This window comes from Gymnodraco acuticeps, unplaced genomic scaffold (genome assembly GCF_902827175.1).
Source record: "Gymnodraco acuticeps unplaced genomic scaffold, fGymAcu1.1, whole genome shotgun sequence".
NCBI classification, from domain to species: Eukaryota; Metazoa; Chordata; class Actinopteri; order Perciformes; family Bathydraconidae; genus Gymnodraco; species Gymnodraco acuticeps.
In genome coordinates this window covers 280982-298505 of record NW_022990051.1, presented here as the reverse complement: position 1 = coordinate 298505, position 17524 = coordinate 280982, and the positions used below count along the sequence as shown (strand labels likewise).

The 17524-nt window shown below is 40.1% G+C and overlaps 1 protein-coding gene across 1 annotated transcript in view; it reads left to right on the top strand.

The window, feature by feature from the left end:
• Positions 1-17524, top strand: part of LOC117545866 (spondin-1-like) — a 134874-nt gene that overhangs the window by 8006 nt on the left and 109344 nt on the right. Inside the window, 4 exon segments of the mRNA XM_034215829.1 lie at positions 1107-1240; positions 8366-8439; positions 8875-8997; positions 13769-13917. Of these exon segments, the coding sequence (XP_034071720.1) occupies positions 1107-1240; positions 8366-8439; positions 8875-8997; positions 13769-13917 (480 nt within the window).

The following is a 17524-nucleotide window of genomic DNA, read 5'->3' as shown; positions in this document are numbered from 1 at the left end:
ATTAGTTTAGTGAGCTGAAAGATTGTAAAATGTCAATGAAGATGTCAGACTAATGGCGCGTTTCCACTGCAGCGGGTAGCCCCGTTTAAGCGTCCTTAACCGTCCTCAAGCGGCCAGGCCGGTTTTTGGTGGCGTTTCCATATAGCCTAGTACCGGCCAGCGGGTACTTTTTCCCTCTTTTTCCGGCCTCATAAAATCGTGGTTCCCTCAGACCAGGGCCAGGGCTGAACTAGTGACGTCAACACTCTCGACTGCTGATTGGTCAGAGAGAATCGTCAAAAGATTGCGCGCGAGTTCATCCCTAGCGTCGCATATATATCTAGAAGCAAGCTTGCAGCATTTTTATAAACAGCATTTTGTAAACGGAGGAGCTACAAAAATGGCTACTTCTAAGAAAAGCACACCGTGGTCGACCGAGGAGGTGACGACGTTCCTTCATCTCATTGGGGATGATAAAATCCAGCGGGAGCTCGACGGAACAACTCGAAATGTGAACAAAAACAAAGCCGATCGCCCCGCCTACACTGCGTTGCTAGCCCAGGTCCTAAACTGTAATGGAAATGCGCCACGGCCTGGGTCGGCCAGCGAGGCAGCCCGAGGCCAGAGCGAGGACGCTTAGGGACGCTTAAACGGGGCTACCCCGCTGCAGTGGAAACGCGCCATTAGTATATTTGTTAATAATTACATACAATACATGGAATTTGTGTGTGTGTGTGTGTGTGTTCCAAGTGAATCTGAGGCCCCCTGGTGGCCAGTACATCAATTATGTGGCCCCCACCACCATCAAAGTTGCCCATTCCTGCTCAACACTTCCACTTGCGTTTGAAACAGTACTGAGGATTACATTCATTTCAACACAATAGCTGTCTTTGTTGTACAACAGCTGTCATGTTATGCATTTTGAGATAATTTTGGGTTAAATCGATCAATGTGTCCTGAAGATGTAAAATGAATGTCATTTCAAGCTGCTAATTTTATTTCTGTTTTAGGAATTTAATGTAAAATGGTCCAACTCCATCACATGCTGATGTAGAAAGTGCTTTTGGAGTCTTGTCTGAGGAAATCTTTTAAATCACTAATATCTGTGTGTGTGTGTGCATTTACAGATAATTGATGAGGAGGAAACTCAGTTCATGACCAACTGCCCCCCTGCTGTGACAGAGAGCACCCCTCGCAGACGCACCAGCATCCAGGTGTTCTGGACTGCACCCCCCAGTGGCTCTGGCTGTCTCTCCATTAAGTATGTAAACCACAACTGATGATGTGTTCGCACACTAAGTTGTACAATACACAGTCCTGCTGGAAGACCTCACTTTCAGTTTAACAGGTCCCCAGACACGTTGAACTGTTACGGAGCCTACACACGGCGGCGTGCGTTGCCGCTTCAACGCTTCTGCCCATTCACTTTGAATGGGGTGACGTCACGATTCGCCTAACTGCATTGTGGGAGCAAAGCGTAGCTTCTCTCGCGGTGCTCGCTGCAAAAGTAGAGCAATGTTCTACTTTTGCCACCTAGACGGAGGCGTCAGCCAATCAAATCCCGCGTATGCAAATCTGACATTACAAGCGCTAGCCAATCAAACCGCGTGTATGTTGGGAGAGCCAGACCGCAGTTATTTCCCATATGTCAAAAAATGGAGGAGAAAATGATCGTGGCGGTACTATATGACCAGTCCCTCTTTACATACAGGGATACAAACCGGAGGAGCCAGGCATGGGGGGAGGTGGCAGAGACAGTGGGTGAAACTGGTAGGTTTTCGCCTGTTTGGGGAGTTTATATCCAGTGTACTTCGTTTGAATGGACAGCTAGCAAGCATAGACAGTATATTTAGCCAGCATGGATGTAGCATGAATGCTTTGCTTTGTATGTCCGGGGCGGGACATTCATGTGATAGGTTGTTGGTCGCGTTGTTCGTAAAAAATCCCCAAGCTTGAGACACGCCCACCGCCAAGCGGTAACGCACGCCGCCATGTGTAGGGGCCGTTATTCATTATGCTTTGAGAGGTTCAGTAAAGTGGAGAGTGGGGCTGCACCTTTCTATCGACATTTATTTTGTTGATGTCATTTATTTCCCCCTGCATTACTGCTTACAGATTAATGGCCCGTCCACACAGCGGCGTGCGTTGTCGCTTGCCGGCGGGCATGTCTGAAGCTAGACCAACAACCAATCACCTGAATCTCCCGCCCCGGACACACAAGCAGCGGTTTGATTGGCTAGAGCTTGTACTGGCATATGAATCGATTGGCTGACGCTTCCGTCGAAGCTTCAAAAGTTGAACATTGCTCAACTTTTGCAGCGAGCACCGCGAGAAAAGCTACGCTTTGCTCCCACAATGCAGTTCGGCGAAGCGTGACGTCAACCCATTCAAAGTGAATGGGCATGAAGCGTTGAAGCTTCAACGCACGCCGCTGTGTGGACGGGCCTAGAACTTTTAGTCTAGAAGAGGACAGTTTTGATAATTATATTAATAATAATTCATTGTCACTAGCCCACTGCGCCACATCTGCTCCCAATATGATATATTTATGATATGTTGAACTCTTGCTGAAAATGTTCAAGGCATACTTTTTCGATACATGTGTTTTGTTTCCACTTTGAAGGAAGCCACAACATTTTGTGTTGTTCAATTTTTGATTATAGGAATATATTATATGGTAGCATGTTATATCAACAAGCGTAGACTAAATAACAATCTCCCTCCAAATCAAACAGCTCGACAGCGCAACAAGCTACATCTCCCAAAATGATCATCCTGATTTATTGCAAGACTTTTTCATTGGACTTCAATTATTTTAGCTAGGTTTACTTACTAAACTGGAAACTGAGTGAATATTGATAGTGAGAGTTACTTTTCATGCAAGAGAGGATGAAAAAGGCTTTCTTTTAAACTAAATGTTTCTACATTGGTTATCTGCTTATATTCAATCATGTCATACAGTTACATTTAAGTTTTAATTATTTAATCTAAAGTACAAGTGCTCTCTGGGATTGCGAGCTGCGCTACCAGCATAACTCAAATTCCACATGTAGAGTAAATCAGTTTCATTACATCCCTTCCCCCAAGCTAATCAGACTTAAATACAAATTTCCATTCCCACTTGGCTTCATAAACTATTCATTACCTTTATTAGTCATACGGATGATTGACATGGATCAACCCTGCTGCTTTGTGTTCTCTGGGCTTGCTTGGATACAGAAGAGTAGTCATGTTCAGCTGAAGACCGATCATGGTAGGAATCCATTCATTAATCCAGTGCTGTGGGGAAATAATGACAGTACACGAGGTGGAGAGGCACTAAGGGACTGTGAGTCACAAGGCCTTTTGATCAATGCATTATTTATCTGCTGTTCCTCAAACAAAGGGAAGATTAAAAGGTTGCATTTCTTATTTAATAATGCAGGTTATAATGTGACAGAAACACATGTTTTTCTATTTGTGACCTTATCTTTCAGGAGTATCTTCATGGTTTGCCTTCTCAATAACTTCTGAGATCTCACATAAACTCTCTCACTGTAAAATCCCTTCTTTCTGCTCCTCGCTTTCGCCTTTTCTTCTCTTTTATCCGTCTCCTCGTTTTCATCTCCACTGTGGTGTTGTCTTTGTCTTCTCGCAGAACATCATGTCGTACGGTACTTCTGCTGTCCTCATAGAGTCGAGTGGGATGGTGGCAGAATTGTACTGAATTAAGCACAAGGATAGAGCGGCAAAGTTGAAAGTGCGAGTGAGCGCACAGCCTCGAAAGAGATGCATGAAAGTGCTAAAATGTTGATGTAGTAATACTAGGGCACAGACAATAGGGGAGGGAGAATGTGAGAGTTCAAAAGAGAAGTTTCTGAAAGTCATGATCACAGGGTGGGAGTGGGTATTTTCCGTAGAGTTTTCCATCACCTTCTAGCGTAAAGATGACAAGGCTTTTGTATGCCTCAGTGCCGCAACAACACCCAAGTCTAAATTAAGTCTAATTAGGAGATTTAACTCCTCCATGTAACTGACAAGTGTGTTTTTTTCCCTGTAAACAATAAGGAAGGAAATACATACTTAGTACACTCTATGACTGTGTTATGGTGCAGCCTATACCCACAGGGAAACAAGAGTGCTTATTGTGTTGTCCGCACTGAATGAATCATACTAATGTGAAATGTTTGCTAATATTATAGATAATATCAGAGGGGACATTTTCATTAGCACTATAGGCAGGGGTAATATTTGTTTTTAAATTCATGTTGTATCCTAAAAGATATTGGTCAGTGTGCATGCATGTAAAATATCATATTATTTAAAAACAACATCTGGCCATGCAATTAGAAGTGTGTGTGTGGCATGTGTGTGTGGCATGTGTGTTTCTGTGAAAACGCTTCTGTGACTCAAATGTTGTCCCAAGACTCCCGAGTGGTTTGCTAGAGTATAATTGACGGGCAGTTGCTGTCTTTTAGATGGAAAGACAGCTTTGTGGTCTGGTTTTTTCTAAGATTGGTCCGTGATGATAGGGTCAGGCAAGGATGCTCGTTTTAACTCCTGAACTCAGAGCTCTGACTTTGAAAAGCTTACCATCTAATCCAGTTATTTTAAGCTTTCTTATATTCTAAAAACAAATCAGGCCGGGTTTTTTTTTCATAACGGTCCCCGCCACTCTTGTTTTAACAAAATATATATATTTGATATCGCTCAATGTTCTCCTGGGTGTTTTTGTGGAACTTACCCCTGCACTAACAACATCATGCCAAGGGAAACTGAGAGCGGTGTATGTGACAGAGAATAGTAGTGTGTGAAAGTAAGGCTAATGTGTATGAGTGAGTGTACAGAATCTGGAAATCAAAGCCTAAATCTACTCACTGGCATTGCTGATAATACGTCGAAAGGCTACATGGAGTTGCATGTAACTTAAAATACTGTGTTTAAGGCTCTTAGTTCAATAAATCAAGGTTCTGCCAACTGGAAACCACAAAATTAAACTGGCTGTGCAACCCAACGCTAGTAAGAGGCACAACAGACAAAACTAATCAACCTGAAGAAATCATTAAATGATTGCTTTTTAGTGCTGTTTCCTCATCATTATCTGTTTGTAGTAGGGCTTTTCTACTGCTGATTGGAAATGGTATATAAGTGATTGCTAAATGCTTTTATTTTATTGGGTCCTTGTAAATGTCCCAATCTCACTTCCACTAATTGTTGTTCACAGTGTTCTCATACACTATCAGATCTCCCTCACAGCAAGTTTTAGAAAAGAGGGATTTTGTCTATCTTTTCAGCCAATTGTTTTCTTAATCAAATGTTTAGCTTTATGTCTAATTGGAATGAAAATAACTGGCTTCCATTTTTCTCATTAGGGGGACTTCGTGATGAAATCAAACATGACCTGCAGTTAAGGGAGTAGAACTCTAGTCAGGAGTTATTATTATTGTCACTCCTTATGGTTGGAGCCAGAGTAAATAACATCTAAATGTAATCTATATATTACAGTTGCCATTGAAGTTGCCCACTATCTTTTATCTTTCCATTTGTGGATAGGAAGCAATTTATTTGTCATCCGCCTCTGGCGTGCAATATGGAGGGTAGTGCGATGTGTTCTGATGGGCTGTCTGAGTGAGACAGTGTATCAGTGATCATAATGTCAAAACCACATGCAGTTGTCAAATTCTGTGAATATCATCAGCACAGCGATAGGACAGATCAAGGAGGATTTAGACAGGCCACTATAGTCAAAACAGACCACAGAAATGAATGTGAATTTGCTTTGTGAAGTACATTTGTGTAGTATCTCTAAATAATTCCTTTTTGAAAGTTATGTTTGTAGCAGCAGATACTTAAGATAGTAATCTTAATCTCTGGCTGTAGATCTGCACATAGAACAAAAATAATAATTAATTAATCTTATTTTAACGATATTCAAGCAGTTGGAGACATAACCATAGAAAGGACAAACTCTATCTGCCCTTTTTCTTCTCTCTCACCTCTCCTTCCTTTTCCAGCCTTTACTCTAAGTCTATTTTTTTAAGCTCTCAAGAATGCATATTCACTCCCTCCCTCCCTCCCACACACACATTAAAAATCATGTGCACTTTTAGGGTTGATTGGGATCGGTGGTGGTGTGGATCCGGCAAAGGTGAGATAGAATTTAAATTGGATGTTAAATAAGCATTACTCTGCCTCACTGCTTGCCCACTTTCCCGGACCGGCCAGACAATCAAGCAGAGTGTGCTCCTCTCTCTCAGGAAGATATGTGAAATTGGGGTGAGATTGAATTAAAGTGTGAACAATTAGAGATGTGCTGCTGGTGTCGCTTACCTTCAATAATTTCATCCACGTTATGAGAGTCCGTTTTGGCTATAAATCATGCTTGATCTTTCACACACCATCATGATCTCTGAGATACACCATTATACTCATAGTATGCATGAGAGAAAGAATGATGATGATGAGAATACAAGTGTGTGTGGATGAGGTTAATGGTATATTGGTATAAGACCAAGTGACTGAAGTGTCAATGTACTGTATGTGAAATAATAAATGACGTTTGTTTCTGTGATTTTCTGCGATACGGAAAAATGTTGCATGAGTTGGAGAATAGTAGCATGTTGAAGTGATTAACAAAAAGGGTTATTTAACTCAAGATGGTTTGAGGACGAATACTTATCATTAGATTTTCAGTTTATTTTTCTTTCTCATCTTCTTGGTATAAACGCCTGCAAGAAAATGATATTTCAATATGTGTATCAATTTGATGTATGTACTATCATTCTGTTCTCTGAATGTAGTGGTGTATGTAAGACAGTATTCTGATGAGGGTTATCAGGAGAAGGTAGAGAGTATGAGACCTTATTGTGTGATTTATGACCTGAACACCCTCTCATCCCGAGGCAGACCTGCCATCATGTTCCTGCTCTCAGTGAGCAGGATGTGACCTGACTCGAACATGTTCGTTTGAAATGGAAGACTTCCAATGATTACTTCTTGTTTCTTCCATTTTTTTAGAAGAATGACCTTTTGCTCTTTGATCCTTGGTTATTTTAGTTGTTGGTAGATATCGCTCACACACAAGGCTTACACTCAAACTGTAATGTAAGCTTAAAAATGATAAAAGAATAGACAATGTGATGTTAGCATACTTGTGAGCAAACGTAACATTAAAAGTTAGAGAGTTTCTGGATCCAAATACATGCATTGAGGTCCATTGATATTTAAAAAACTTGTATATTTTTGTACATTTGTAGTTAATAAATAGATGGGTATTAATAGGTATTTTAAAGGCCAACTTGAAGAAATGTAAAGGGTCCATTAATGTAAACAGTTGATTCATATCAGTAAATGACTCTATACAATTGTGAATTAAGTTTTGTGAGGTTTAACACATTTTTCTGGTGAATGAATATCAGATTTCTCTCATTATCTAGGTTTATATATTTTTCTCACAGTGAGGATCTGGTTCTGGGATCACCTCAGCTCAATGGAGCACAGCTCAGCTTAGTTTGATACCCCAGAATAAATGCTATCGAAACAGTCCAGCTGGACAGGGTCCATCTGGATCAGACCTTAACCCCCCCAGCACCTCCATCCAGCATCTCATTGTTGGGCTTTATCCCCATGGAAACCTGCCTGCAGCCAAGGCTGGTGTTTGTGAGGAAGTTAAATGCCTGAAGGCTTGTTTTCTCTTGTTGTTTTCTCAAGTCTGTTGGCCTCTGAAAAGACTAGTTTGAGGCTGATTTGCATGTCAAGGCCCCTCTCAGACCTGTGTTCTCCACCACCGGGTAGAACAAGCCTCTCAGACAGCTCAATCTACAGCGCTCCCCTCTGCCAGGCCTCACATTTTGAGGAGCGTTAATGTCGGCCTGTCAATCAGTTCTTATTGACGCAGCCTACTATATAGTATGCCTGTGCATTTCTGCAAATGTTTCTTACAAAGTGCCATAGGGTCTCTTAAATGCAGACATTTCTAGTTTAGTTGATGTCTTACTTTCTTTAGCCTTTCAGCCTCTCATTTTGATGTACTTGCATCTTAATGCTGATGCATACTTGTTGTGGTCTTTGTATGATACATTGAATGCCTGGGTCTGAAAGACAGCTTGATTTAGCAATTTCCCTGTGGGCTTTGATACCTGCTTTTAGAAGTGAGGAAAATGATTATGAATAACTCTGCACCTGTTCCACCTGCTACACTTCACTGTTCACATCTTAAAAGCCAAGCATTTCCACATTCGCTGCTGCTAGTTGTCTGGTCTTTATTTTTAAAACCTCACAGTGCCTCGAAAATTGTCATTATCTTTTCCTGTTGTCACTCATAGTTTTGCACCTTATGCTTGCTTTTGAACTGGCCTTGGCAAAAATCACTTCTCATTGCCTTTTATCTATTTTGTTCTCTGTGCAGGGCGAGCATTGTGCAGAAGAGGATAATCAATTTCCAGGATGAAGGCTCTCTCACGAAGCGAATGTGTGAGAAAGGTAGGCTTCTTTTTATTGACATGGAATAAATAATTTACCATACTTTTTTTTTTTCTTCAATCTCCCTGCTGTTACCCATTTCCCTTCCCACTTACAGTCTCCTTTTGTCTTTTTCTTACTCTATTGTCCATTTTGATGCAGGAGCAGTCCTCTCTGTCGTTATGCTCCGGCATGTGAATGATTGTAAATGAGTGTGACCCCCTGACTGTGCATGACATTGGATGTCACACTGCAACAGATACAAATAACCATGCTGCACATCCTCCCTATTTCTCATGCCGTCTCTCTTTTCCTCCTTTCGGCTCCCCTCTTTCTTAAACCACCCATCTCCTATATGAAGGGCAGAACTCTCATCTACTAATGAGCAATTTCTCTATCTCACAGTCTTCTGTATTTCTCTCTGGCTCTTTTACTTTTCCCATCATTACTGTACAGAATCCCTGTATGGAGACGTTACAGAGAAACCTCTGCTCAACTGTTGTGCCTGTGGAACAGCAAAGTACAGAGTCACCTTCTTCGGGAACTGGTCAGAAAAGAGTCATCCAAAAGACTACCCACGTAAGCACAAACTCCAACGCTTTTTGTCATCTGACCTCAGCTCCATCACACATTCACATTCTGCTCAAATTCTATTTTTTCTTTTACTGCTAAAGACTTTAACTCAAAATGAATTGATCATGCTAATAAATGTTTCTAAGTTATAGTTATTATAGATTGGCATGTGACAGACCCCCATTGCTCTCTAAAAAGCAACACCATTCCACTTTGAAATCCCTTTATTATGATGAACATAGGTCTTGCAGTTCATTCTCAGCTGATCACACAAATGTTGTTCTACTGCTATAACTACTGACTAGCCCACCACATCTGCAGCTAGTATGTGACCTTGAAAAATGCACTCTTTACTTCTCTTTGCTAACTTTTGTTAAAAAAAACATATTGCACAGCCGTGAAGAAATGGTTTGTCCTTTTTAAAAGTGAAAGTACACCCATTTTTTAAAGACCTTTGATATGAAAGGTCAGGATTGGGGTCAGTGCCACAGACTGGTAAGGAAAGTTTTGAGACATGGACTAAAACGTATGGAGTTTTGGTCTTTTAATAGGATTTGTTGACAGTTACAATATTGGTAGCCTTATCATTTAATCTTATAGATACACTGTACCCCAGAAAGAAATCAGGATATGTGTCTGACACATTGGCTAGTTCAGCCTCGGTACGTGGCTCTCAATAGTGATGTGTGTGGTTTGTTACAGTATGCTGCTGTGGTTGGGTGTGTGTATACAACCTTGAACCACACTATCAGGATGTGAATGGTCTTAAGGATTACACTGGCTCTCTTGTCTAAGTCAGGCGCTCGCCGGTCAGATCAATATACTGATTAGAGTGGAATAAGATAAACCCTGAGATTGAAAGGAGCCTTAATTTACTGTCTTAAGGAGGGAGTAGTTGGTGTGTGACTCACACTCACACACAGACACACAGACACACACCTCGCAGATAGATCAACCTTAAAGAGGATAGGGCAAGCTGCACGGTGTTGGTTTCCTCTCTCCTCTCCACTCTTAGGATGTTACAGTTTGATTTCTCCTTGCACAAAGTCATATCCTAGATAGCCAGTTTTTATAACTCACTTTATAAGATTAGCACAGAACAATATTATTCACTGGCTTCAAAACAGTAAATAATTGATAATCTATTATCATTTGTGTTTTTCACACAAAATATTTTCTTACTTTTCCCTTCTGGTCCAAGTGTTATTAAGGCACTTTTTTGCTACCTGAATTTTTTTTGTCACCCTTCTATTTTTAACATTGGTATGTCCTTAAAGTACAGGACCATTGTGGTGACACAGATTCCAGACCAAAAATTCACTATAAAACAGGCCAACTAGACCTTTTCTTTTTTTACTGCCAACATGATAACCTTGACAGTTTTTTATGTTCTTTCTCCTTTTTGTCCCCATTTTAAGTCATGCAACAATGCATGGCAATTCAACCCATGCGCCAGCAGCTGCTCGGAAACTGGGAACACATTTGTTTTAAGGGAGTTGTAGGAGATAGAGAAATAGAAAGAGAGAGAGAGAGTTTACAATTCATGTATGGACCAAATAAAGAAGAACCCTATCATAGACCATTTTCTCTTACACAAGGGAAGCAATATATTGAAGTTCAGAATGAAAACATTTATATCAAAACAACAGCTGCCTTCAATCTCCTGTAAACATAGTCAACCCAACACCTTCCTCCCCTTGAAGAAATATATAGTGGTTTCATATGGTTTTATATGCACTCACAAACAAAAGTAGTAGTTGCGGACATACGGTACATCCATGTTTATAGCTTATGAAAAACATTTCAGCATATTACAATTCAGAAACCAGCCACAACACTGACCACAAGCACTATTCCCAACTAAAACTGCATTAAAAGGAGGAGATGGGCTTCAAGTTTTACCCACCTTTGAAATAAACTAATACAGCCTCAACCTTAGGCAAAATAACGAGATGATGGATATAAAACTGTGAACCAAAGGCATCATTTAAAAGCAATTTATGTTTTTGCAATGACTCCCTGCCTGCCAGGCCCAGACATTTATGGAAGCTTGGGTCGCAGATGGCCTTAGAATTTAATAAAGGGCTATGATGACAAACTCATATGATAGGTTAACTCATATTTTTCAATAACCTTGACAGTCAATACAACAAATCGACTTACCGCTGCTTCAATACTTGAAAATAATATATAATTTGTTTTTTATCCTGGTCCTACTTTTTTACACTACAAACATCAAAAAATCTTCAACTCACTTTAACCATGTTGACACTGTCTCCTAATGCACATACTAAACATTAAGGTAGCAGGACTCAGGATGTATTTTGATATTCTCTAATAGCCTGAAGAGAAACATCCACCACTAACCTTCCCTCAGTTCACCATTTCTCAGGTTGGAGCTCTCAAGGTGCTGGCCCTGTAAGGCAGATAAATGGAACGCACTTGGAACACAAATGCATTTAACAAACCCTTTGGCAGCAATAACAAAAAAAGGGCACCTTTCATTGCTAAAAACACATCCAGATCAGGCCCTAAGAGATGCTATAGACATTACTAGTCTAAGTTCCTCCGGCAGGTGGAATCATGGTCATCATTAGTCATTAACCGGTAAACCAGTTGAGTAGAAGACTATTTAAACTTGCAGTAAAGCAACATTCTAAAAGAATCAGAAAGGACAGGTCATTATAAGGCACTAGCAGAAATAATGCTACAATGGGAAAACATCTTCCCATTTATTCAACTTTTTTTTTAGAAAACTGTTCATCACATAATTATCAATAAGTGTGTACTAGACTTATTTATTAACCATTTGAAAAATGGTATTTACAGATAATGCATTCATAATCATAGACGGTGAAAAAAGTCAGAGGTAATATTCAGTACAAAATAGAAGTTGGTCAAGTTTAAGGATGCCTTTTATCAAATAAATATTACTGTCCATCAAAATGTGTTGCTTACTAAGTATATCAGCCCTCATGGACCTCTAGTCCTGTGATAACTTGTACAATAATCCCTCTGGGGGGACATATCATCCATCTATCTATAATTACAAACATATCTACTTAGATCTCACAAAAATACATGTTCAAGTCGTGACAAATAAATGTGGTCCTACATACATTTTAGCCATGCCTGCAATGTCCTATGAAGAACTGTTTACGTTTCCACAATCTATTATTACAGGGATACTGCAAACACAGAGATTAGATTATCAGAGTGATTCATCTTTGTTCAGACTCACACTGGAAACCAGCAGAAGGCAAAAAGGGTGACTTACACAACTGCAATGTAAGGGCTCTATTTAGGGCATACAGATTAGAGGAAGAGTTATCACCTATTTGAGGGATCCTCACCTTGACCAGATAAGCGGTAACAGTGTTCAGACGCATGGACAAGTTGGGCATGTAAAGATAATACTAATTATCTTTCAGCTTGGTTAGGACCTATCGTAAGCAATTGAAGTTTATATCTTGAAAACCGGGGATGGCAGACCCATCAGGACACAAACATTCCATGTTGATGGTGCTGTAAAATCACCATAGTGCTCTCAGGTTGATGTAGCTATGTGTAATTTCAGTCTTTGTATAAAACAACATACAAGACAGAGGGATAATATGGCTGTTTTCCGGGTGGGGGGAGAATATAAATATGCTTCAGCCTGTGCAATAACCTCTGATGGATCATCATATATACTACCTCTGCTGAAATGTGTTTGCTTAAAGGTAAAGTGCATGTACAGAACCACTTTTCCTTTTTTCTATAATGAGCGATAGAGATAGAGGGGATTGAAGGATTATGAGGGAGCATAACATTCAGGTTATACACTGTAGGTGTAGGTCTGAGCATCAAGGAGTAATTTTTTAACTGAAATATCCATAAATATGATCTACCAAAAGGGTTTGGGGTCTGTCAATGAACAGAATAAGGTACCAAACTGATCATCATGGGAAACTATACACCTGCTAATTCAATCTTTTTAGGTAAGATTTTACAATACGGTAAACAACAATGTAAGAAGTCACAAGGGAACAAATGAAGGACTAACTGTTAGTGAACCATTAGCCTATCAATTTGATAAATTAATAATTCATGGTTTTTATTAGGTGATAAAGAAATTGGTGAGGAAACAATTCAAGAATGATTTAATTATTGATTTATCATTAATATGTATTTCCCTCATAATTCCTAAAGGAGTATAAAGAAGTTTCTGATGAGAAAACAGGCTGTTCCAACCATTTTGACCACTTTCAAGAGGTTTCCGCGTTAACTCCAGCACACAACGAGAAGCGACTTATTCTAATTGTTTAAATATTAGTTACTGTTTATGTGTTCCCTCAAGTATTTACTAAGGAGTCCTTTATTACCACTTCATTATCTACTGATTACTAACCCTTTTGTATCCTATCATGTACAGTAAAGCCAAACATAAAATTACTGAGTAGTGCCACATTACTTCCTCAGTCTCATTACAATTAGATTCTTAACAGGGTGTTTCTTTAATCATTCAAACCGCATAAAATAAATATATACATGCACACAAATGTTAATTCGAGAAAATCACAAAGAACACTTTAGTCCCAAGGCTGTTGAATTCATCATTTTACATGTAATACTATGTATGAATTCAATACTCAAAGGAACATATAAAGGTAAGTGATCATAAGGTATTGAAGAATTAATGACAGACTACTTAGATATTAATTTGATAGACAACTTTGTGAACGGATGGGATGTTTAATAATAACTAATATGATGTTTTAACATCTTTTTTCACCAGGTCGTGCCAATCACTGGTCAGCCCTCATTGGTGCCTCGCACTCTAAGGATTATGTGCTGTGGGAATACGGTGGCTTTTCTAGTGATGGAGTTAAACAGGTGGCTGAGCTGGGATCCCCCGTCAAAATGGAGGAGGAGATCAGACAAAAGGTAAGAATCTCCACCACTGGGAGATGACAGAATGTACATGTAGTGTATGAAGTACAATTGAAAAGACAAGAACATGGATACACATAAAACATTTTTTGTAACATTGTATCTGTAAGATATACAGGCAGGGTAACTTACGAATGCACGAGCGTATTATTTATTTTCGGGGAACATTTTGCTTTATTAAACCAATGAGAAATTAGTTGAATCACACAGCAGTTGCCCCAGAACATGCTCGAGTGTGTGCACACTTGAGTTAGGCAGTGGATGACTTGCTTTGACATCGTTGTCCAGATTGATTAGTGCTTCAAAGCATCTAGTCTATTCTTAGCCTGCCTCTACTTCTACTGTGCACACGTAACCAATACACAGGATCTGGGATGTAACTCTGTACCTCGTTTGGATGATAAAAGAAAAGTTTAGAAGTCAATATCTATTTTTGGTGTGTGAGGCCAATTATAAATATAATACCTAAAAGGCTCAGTATTCAAGTCTTGCATATCAGTTAATCTTTAATCAGACATGACATGACCCTCTTGGTGCTCATGAGGTGCTTTGGAAGTAGCATCCACAGGAAGTAGCTGTCACTTCCCTCATTAACCGTGTTAATTAGTAATCAATTCTAACTACGTATGTTGAGCTAGTCTCCTCTACTGTGCCCAAGGGAAATGTTTGTTATTTATATATATATATATATATATATATATATATATTAGTGCTGTCAAAATTATCGCGTTAACGGCGGTAATTCATTTTTTGAATTATTTTTGCGTTAAAATATTTAACGCATGTGCAGAATGGCCCGCCCCATACGCGGTGCCACCAGTGGCAGCGCCAGGGTATGGCTGGGGTAGGCTACACCCATAACAAGAAATGGCTTAGCCCCACCATGAAAAATGATGTTAAAGTAAGCAATAACTCACGCGGAGTAAATTGCACAGACAGCAGTTAGTAAGATTGATTTCAGTAGCCACGGTTTTGAAAACTTTTGTCACGTAGTGATCGTCTTCTCAATAGAACATTTTTGATAACGGCGTGGTGTTGTTGCAGGAAGTCCCGACGGAGAATACTTTTGCTGTAGTACAGGGGTGCACATAACTGGTACGCAGGTTATGTGCGTAATCTGAAATGCGTACCGTCACTTGTGTCACAAAGCGCATTTGCGTACTGACGTACTTGTGAAGCTTTTCCAGAAGGCGGTTAGATCACAGGACGACATAGGCTGCTTCTCAGGTCGACTATTTTCATTTCCTCGCTCCTCGGTCCTCGGTCTCACCGGAAGTTGATTTGCCTGCGCCATCTTGAGTACCGTCACATGGCTCTTATTTCTGCCGGAGGACCGAGGATCGAGGAGCGATAATGGAGGAGCGATAATCGAGGAACCACCAGACCATCCTCCGATGAAATCCTCAGATACTCGCCCCGCCCCCTTACTGTGTATCGCTCACTGATTGGACGATGCAGTGCATGCACTGATCTCATGCTTCTTGACATGAGAGCCGTTTCCCAGCGGAGTGAAGAAAATACATGAACCTCACGAGAGTCACTCCTCCCGTGTTTTGTTTCAATTCCTGTTTCATTTAGTTACACATATGTGATATATCTGAACAACAAAGTGGTCAAAAATCATTTTATTCATTTGTTGGAAACATTTTCATGATCGCTTTTTTCGTTTTACATTTTCATTTATTGTCATTTCCATTCAGTCGGTCATTAAGTGCTATTAAAATGTTAATGTGCTACATATCCAAACAAAGTGTGCAATCCAATGAATGTTAATCTAACTGGGTTTTGATAGATAACATATCTCTTTTTCTTCTCTCAATTATTTATTTCTTTTGTGCACTCTAATCAATATTAATCAAACTATTGTTCGTTTATACATTTTAAGAATGGCGTTTATCTTTTTTGAGAATGAGTTCTTATTTTATTTTATTTATTGGGATCTACAACAGATGATACACATGTTTGTGTCAGTAAATGTGTACTAACAGAGGCGGGGGTGTGTGTGGAAATAACGGGGACAGAGCTGGCTGCTGTCAGACGATCAGCTGTGCAGCGTCATCACAAACAGACGTCGCTTCACGTGACGCTCCGGAGGAAAGGACGTCCCATTGCTCTTAAAACTCATTTCCCTGCTTCTCGTGGTTTCCTTGCGTCCCTCCATGCTTCCCTGGTGGGAGGGACTAAACGCAGGGAAACGACGCAAGTGAGGGAAGCAAGGATTTCATTTAATCGACCTGAGAAGCAGCCAGAGTCGGTCTCCGTGTGCACAGACAGGGCTGCTGTTAACGTCGGTCTGTACAACGGAATTGTGCCAAAACTACGCCAACCGGCTACGGAGGGAGACCCCCCCCCCCCCTTCACTGGAGAACTGCGCTAAAACAGCTGATCACAACGTTCACACTCTGTGGTCACGAAGTACTCCACTAGCCGCCGCCCCCCCCTGTCGACTTTCCTGAAGTACTCCCCCGTTGATAGAAATCAACACGTAATGAATTAAGACCGCACGGTTTGATGATTGATAGGTGTGTGGGTTGTCTTTCATTTTGACACGCAGAATTTTTTTATAATAAACATAGATACTGTATGTTAAATGGATATATCCGCCTTCTTTCATTATCTTTCCATTCCCACAACAATATGCATAAATAAATGGCATATTTTGGACATAGTTAGAATGGTGATTAATCATGATTAATACATTTTTAAGCTGTGATTAATCTGATTAAAAATTGTAATCGCTTGACAGCCCTAATATATATATATATATATATATATATATATATATCTTGAACTCCACTTCTCATGATCATTCTCTTTCCTTGGTGGGAAAGAACATTGTTATTTCTACAAACAGCATGGGGTTTCTTTCCATTTTTCCTTCTTCTCCATGACTGCCTCTCTCACCCTCAGTATGACCCGTGCTGGCAGAGCAGATGGTCCTGCAGAGTGCTTATTGCAGGCTAATATTGAAGACCTGGAGTCACAGCAGATAATGAGTGCATAGTGTGAGCAATGGGGTCTCTGTGTCATTGCTGCCTTCCCACTGCTAATACAGCACACTCTTTTGTTGTATTTTTCCCATCTCTCTGCCTGGATCATTTGAAGTGGTAGCTCTAAGATAAGAGGTGAGTGTGCAGTGGAACTGGATTTGATGGACCAAATTGTCAGATGAGTGCGCTGAAAAAATACCAATTGTCTTAGTCATTAGTGATTGAATGTTCTTGTGTTTGCAGTTAAATAACAATTATTTCTGGAGTACATGAATGTTAATTAATGTAATCACACCATTGATTATGTAGTACCCAAAGATTGAGTAGTATAAACCAAGGGCCAACCTTCTTGCTTTTTCTATAGGTGGGTTTAAAATGAGGTTCAAGACAAAACACAATTATATTGTACCATATATGGACAATATAAATGTTGTTAATAACAGCAGGAAGTGAGTCATTTTCCTCAGCACCTGCGATCATATCATCGCCAGATGTGGTGTGAGTCAACCTGTGATTGTCGAGAATAATTGCTCAATATTGAAGTGGCACTGGCAGACACATGAATAGAGGCTGATGATTACACAGGCGATCAATAACAACCCTGATTAGTC